General features: G+C 44.4%; 2 protein-coding genes across 2 annotated transcripts; one reads left to right on the plus strand and one right to left on the minus strand.

Annotated features, from left to right (window-relative positions):
* Positions 1 to 350: 350 nt before the first annotated feature.
* Positions 351 to 2,613, minus strand: SARC_00883 (hypothetical protein; the record flags this gene model as incomplete). The annotated part of the gene is made up of 5 exons (XM_014305417.1): positions 351 to 1,570; positions 1,606 to 1,999; positions 2,095 to 2,268; positions 2,295 to 2,532; positions 2,579 to 2,613. The coding sequence occupies 5 exons, from the start codon at positions 2,611 to 2,613 to the stop codon at positions 351 to 353; spliced, it is 2,061 nt and encodes a 686-aa protein (XP_014160892.1).
* A 1,309-nt stretch (positions 2,614 to 3,922) lies between these two features.
* On the plus strand, positions 3,923 to 5,805 carry SARC_00884 (hypothetical protein). The gene has a single exon (XM_014305418.1). The coding sequence runs from the start codon at positions 3,972 to 3,974 to the stop codon at positions 5,703 to 5,705; it is 1,734 nt and encodes a 577-aa protein (XP_014160893.1). The 5' UTR covers positions 3,923 to 3,971; the 3' UTR covers positions 5,706 to 5,805.
* The last annotated feature ends 216 nt before the right edge of the window (positions 5,806 to 6,021 follow it).

The following is a 6,021-nucleotide window of genomic DNA, read 5'->3' on the forward strand; positions in this document are numbered from 1 at the left end:
ATATTATGTGTGTGTGTGAGTGTGTGAGTGTGGGGTGTATTTGTGTGTGTGTGCGTGTATATATATATATATGTGTGTGTGTGTGTGTGTGTGTGTGTGCTTCCGTATGTAAACTTATTTGTGAGTTCGTGTGAGTCGCTCTGTGAGTGTGTACATATGAGTGAGTATACACGTGCTTGTACATTTATATGGTATTCCTATAAAATATTTTTAGTATATCAACGTACAATTGTATTTATGTATGTTTCTTATGTATCGATAACCTTTACCAAATTTTGAATATGAAGTAAGCAGAGGTATACGTTTGTGATTGAGTTTTATTGCGATATTGAAGTACATGCCAGCCATCTTTAACCAAGATCTGTGGTCGATTCAGCCGCGCAAGCGTTGTTTTTCCTTCGGTAAACAATTGTATTGACCCCGATGCCTCCAACCAAACCAACAATTAGTGCTGCTACGGCAACACCTACTACAGCACCCACACTCAGACCTTGGTCCAGACAGGACTGCTCGACGCAGCTAGATTCAGCTGTAGACGTCTGTGCCACTAATGTTTGGATCAAACTGGCAGGGTATGTCTTCTGTGGTTTGGGCTCGTAGAAGTCTCTAGGAGTCATCACATTCCAAGTTGCGTCTTCATCGGTGGATATGCAACTAGCAAACTCCTTGAGTGCATCTATATCACCTGTCACACTGACCAGCGAAGAGTTTTCGGTTACCAGAGCAGCGATGAGGTCAGATCTGGTTTTGGCTGTGAAATTGGCCGTAGACCCGGAGCGTGGATTCATGTCGGTGATAGGTAGTGAAAGCATGACCGCATTCGAGATGCGCACGTCGAGCATCTCGTTGGTTTCTTCAACACCGACCAAGATCGATAGACCGTGCGCCTTGTTGGCTTGCTCGGGGTTGATTCGAATCTCCAGACCCTGAAGAAGCATGTACAATGGCATGTTCAGTACAAACGATGGTCCAAGGTCAGCGGGCGGGTAAGCCCCTTTTCCATGTCTTAACTCTTCAGACCCAGTCTGCATATAATTGCGGCGAGGCCCACTCTCTTCGCTGTAGCCGATCTGCTCCAAACAATCAGCTTCCAGGTACTTTGCCGCCATATCCGTGGGATCGTTGAAAACCGCGTGGTTCATGATCTTTGCGCAGTACCTGTAGTTTTCGTTGTCACGGTGCCACTCGCCCCTCTTTCTCACTTCTGCATTCCCTCCCATGTCGGCAGCATACTGCTGTGCACGCTCGACCGGAGGAAGTTGCTGATAGGTAGCGGGTTTACCGTCCCACCAGCCAACATAGAATTGATATACCTCCTTGGAGTTGTGTTTGAGATGTCCGTAGTGACCACGTGTACTGAAGTTGGAATCCAATGAGGCTGGCAACTCGATTGTTTCGCTGATCTCTTCCATACCTAGGCCCAATTTTAGCAGACGAACAGCCTGATTATGAGGGAACTTGATAGTGTCACGATAATTTTCGAGATGTTCGACAACAGCAGCATTGCCATATTTAGGCCAGTGATGCTGTCCAATCATGTTCTCCACTAGCCATAATGATCTAAGGTCTTCTGGAGCGCCGCAACCCACTTCATAGTATCCCGACCTTTCGCACCTCTGGGCGTTAAACAATTATGCATCCCCATAACAACATTTTCACCCGTATTAAGTAATTTCAACTCGGGCACAAAGAAGTGAAACTCGCTTGGTGCTTCAGGACTCAGAGTCAGCATGAATTCGAAATCCAGTCCAGCCATTGTATGGTGTTCGAGATCGGTGTCAATAGAGATGGTGGGTGCCACGAAACCAAACTGTGAGTTGGCAGCACCGAACGCGAGTCCAGCGTGGATCGAGCCCTGGGCATGAGGTTTGATAAGATTTCCGTACATGTAGAACGCGCGTCGAAACATTGATCCGGCGACCATATAGTTCTCAGACAGCGCCTCTTCAACAAAGTTGAGAGGGGCGACTACTTGAATGGATCCGTTAATGAAGGATTCCTCTGGTGCGAGCCCGAGGACTCCGCCGAAATGATCGATATGAGAGTGCGTGAAAATGACACTGTGTAGTGTTTGGCGCCGGTATGGGGACCGACATGCGTCATATATAGTTCGAATGCTATCTTAGCAGGCTCGGAGCTGCCGAGTAGATTTACCACTATCAGTCCTTCGGGAGCTTCAATGATAGTCATTGTAGCCAGATCCATACCACGTACTTGATACACTTTGTCTTGTACTCTATAGACACCAGTGCGCGCTAGAAACTGTGCCTGTCGCCATGTGGAGGGGTTGACACTAGCGCAATGATGGCGTCGGAATCGATAGCTACATTTTCGCCGCTTGTATCCATTATTCTTGTCGTGTTTGGGGCGACAACAAATCCACAGTCAACCTCCTCGTACATTGTATAGTTGCTGAAGTTGAGATTCTTGTCAGACTCTGCAATCTCGGCCTTTGTGAAATCGCTGGCTGGCTTGTAGGAAGCATCCAGCGATGCATAAGCACCAGTTGCTACTGCGGCTGCGATTGTATACCTAAGCATTGTTATTCGGAAAGATGAGTGTGCTTTAAGACTCGTACGTTGATGTACTACTATTTCCCTGTAATGTTATCATCCTTTTATACACCGGCACATCGCTTGTCTTCCTCGCATCTCTACATAAATCAGATCAATATGAGGTATCTGGAGTTCCTGAGTGTCCTTTTTTATTGACCAAATGTAAACTGAACAAATGATAAAATAGTATCGAATGTGGAACGTATAGAGTAAAACTGAAAACACCCGATGATCGGATTGAACTCGAATGAGTGGAAATAGATCTTATTCGAGTTCAATCCGAATCATCGGGTGTTTTCAGTTTTACTCAATACGTTCCACATCTAAAATTCTATGTATTGCAGTATGCCTTAAATACTTTTAGATCAGAATTCATCTGACTACATATCAGTTTTGCAACCTTTGTGCAGAGGCCAGAGAATAAACTCGACCTCTCAAGTCACAAAAGTTTTGAACTGTGAACATGACATCCGAATTTCAGGATAAAACTTAAAAGGTCAAAGGAGCACACATACTTTCATCATACTACTTTGTCACATTGGTCCGTACTCCGCAGTCTGCAAAAGAGTCAGAAATTCCTATTATGGCAAAGAGGGCTCTCGAGAGTTGAATGTTGCTGATATGATATATCATACTTTATAATATTTAGTTGCTTGTAAATTGAACAAAGGCTATGTATGGCTGTATGCTGTTATGCAGCCTATGCTGTACATATGCATGAACTATACAAAAAAAAAACCAGAACCTCTGAACCTGATCACACATAGGCTTGGACAATTGATAAACCGACGGAATTCAACAGTTGTATTTATTTCTGGGATCCGGAATTCCGAAGTTTTACTGAATATCACCCGATTGGCGATTGGCGATATATTTCAAAATTTTCGTGAAAAGGATTTGTTTCTGAAAAAGCTGAAAAGTGAAACACTGAAAACACTGAAAACAGAAAACTGAACACTGGAAGTCTGGAACAGTGAGGCAAACTGCAAAGTGAGTCAAAAGTGAAAACTCAAACTGAAAAGGTGGAGTCTTGACTCTTGAAGTCCAACTGAAGACCACTGGACCAGGCTGAACGGCTGAACCACAGTTACAGAACCAGTGTACACTGAACTAGTGAACTCCTGATACAGTTGTTTTCCTAATTTTTTTATTTTACCGTTTGCATGGATAAATCTTAGCGCTCCTACGGCTCCGAGCCCTACTCGCGATTGGTTTACGCCTTTTATATAGAGCTACATATACGCTACGTCAGACGTCAGTTTGTCTTTTGATTCAAGCAAATATCGATCGCTGGATGCACCGCATTATGGCTACAAAAGTCTGCTTTCTGATATTTAAGCGCTCACCAGGTCATTATAATCACCAGAATATACTTAATAGTTTACATTTGCATAATCAACTAAACGACTATTTAAGATGTCACTCTCAAAGTCTCTTCGATCTCTCCCTGCTTCTACTAAGCAGGTCTACGACTATGTAGTTGTTGGTGGCGGAAGTGCCGGCTGTGTAATGGCCAATCGCCTCTCATCGGACCCCAATGTGCGAGTGGCTTTACTGGAGACAGGCTCAGATGATAACACACCACTCATCCGCAACCCCAGTGGGTTTTTCTGGACCGTTCCCTACAGTAAAAAGTACAACCATCGATACTGGACAACACCTCAGAAGAACTGTAATGGTAGGAACATGTTCCAGCCTCGTGGTCGCGGAGTCGGCGGCTCCTCTGCGATTAACGCTATGGTATATATTCGTGGCTTGAAATATGACTTCACCAACTTATGGGCGGAGGAAAATAAATGCAACGGTTGGGAATGGGAGAATGTGCTACCCATTTTCAAGGAATTGGAGAATAATGATACGCTCAAAAATAACGCTTACCACGGTAACGAAGGTCCTCTTCATGTGCGGACCCAGAATCACATTGGCCCATACAGTAAGCGCATTGTCAAAGCAGGCAACGAGTTGGGATGGAAAACAACCGATGACTTTAATGGAGCAGACCAGTCTGGAGTGGGGTATTATCAGTACACACAGACCAAGGGTGGGCGCTGCAGCACTGGTGTTGCCTTTCTGACCCCAGAGGTCCGAGCTCGCCCAAATCTGGATGTTATTGTTGATGCTCATACCACAAAGGTACTCACGGAAGGCAGGCGGGCGACTGGAGTGCATGCAGTGGTATCAGGCAGCTCAGATTCTGCTAACCCCGTAACATTCGAAGCGAAAAATGATGTTGTCCTGTGCGGTGGTGCATTTAACAGTCCACAGTTACTGATGCTCTCAGGAATTGGCCCTAAGGACCAGCTTACTAAGTATGGAATTGATGTAGTACATGAATTGCCAGGAGTGGGTCAGAATCTTCAGGATCATGCCGACATCTGTGTGAATGCAAAAACTTCGAGAATAAGTATGCCACTGCAAATCGGGCTAACCAACCTACCAAGTCAGATTAAGCACTTCTTCCTAGGTCTTTTCAAAAAAGAAGGAGTGTTCATGGGAGACAATCAAATGGTCGGCTCATTCTTCAAAAGCAAGCCTGACATTCCCGCTAATGATATTCAAATGCATGTTGCACCCTTCTACTACAAAGATCACGGGGCCACTTTACGATACGGTGGTGGCATCTCGGTCAAATCGTGCTATATGCGGCCCGAGTCTCGCGGGACAGTCGGTCTGAATTCGGCTGACCCAATGGAGGGGCCACTGATTGACCCCAACTATTACGATGTGCCCGCCGACTTTGACCCCATGGTGGCTGCAGTACGAAAAAGCATTGAGCTGATTCAAACCAAGACTCTAGCAGAAGATAACCTGGTGGTCAGTGGATTTGGCGATAAGGATGTTAACAACCTTACCGATAACGACATCAAGGAGTATCTACGTGAAAATACCGAATCCATCTACCACCCGGTATCTACCTGTAGAATGGGTCCATCATCAGATCCTATGGCAGTGGTTGATCACTCCAATGGTCTGAAAGTACACGGAATGGAAGGACTTAGAGTGATCGACGCCTCCGTCATGCCTACAGTAGTATCTGGAAATACGAATGCACCTACCATGGTAATAGCCCAGAAAGCATACAATCAAATGGTTGGTCAGGATGGAGTTGTCGATGTCACCGATGCACTACTAGTAGATAATCAATTATAAGTCGTGCTGACAAGACGTGGGTCGTTCTTACCACAAATTCTTCTAACATCCTCAAAATACCATTGTACCGACATTAATTAAATATTATCAAGTAAACGCAACCTAAGGTTTATTGCAATATAATACAAATACATTTTTTTACGGTTGCATACCTTGAATTGTGCAATGTGCACAGAGAAACAACCATACAGATGGTGATTTGCGTGTATATATGTATATGGACTCTATTTTCATTTTGTAATATATATATATATATATAGTAGAAAATATTATATATATTGTTTATCACATACTATCTATAGATATATATAGAACA

This window comes from Sphaeroforma arctica, assembly GCF_001186125.1.
Source record: "Sphaeroforma arctica JP610 unplaced genomic scaffold supercont1.31, whole genome shotgun sequence".
In the NCBI taxonomy this organism is placed as follows: Eukaryota; class Ichthyosporea; order Ichthyophonida; genus Sphaeroforma; species Sphaeroforma arctica.

Coding starts and splice junctions, on each gene's coding strand:
- SARC_00884 (XM_014305418.1), top strand. CDS start 3,972: ATGTCACTCTCAAAGTCTCTTCGATCTCTCCCTGCTTCTACTAAGCAG.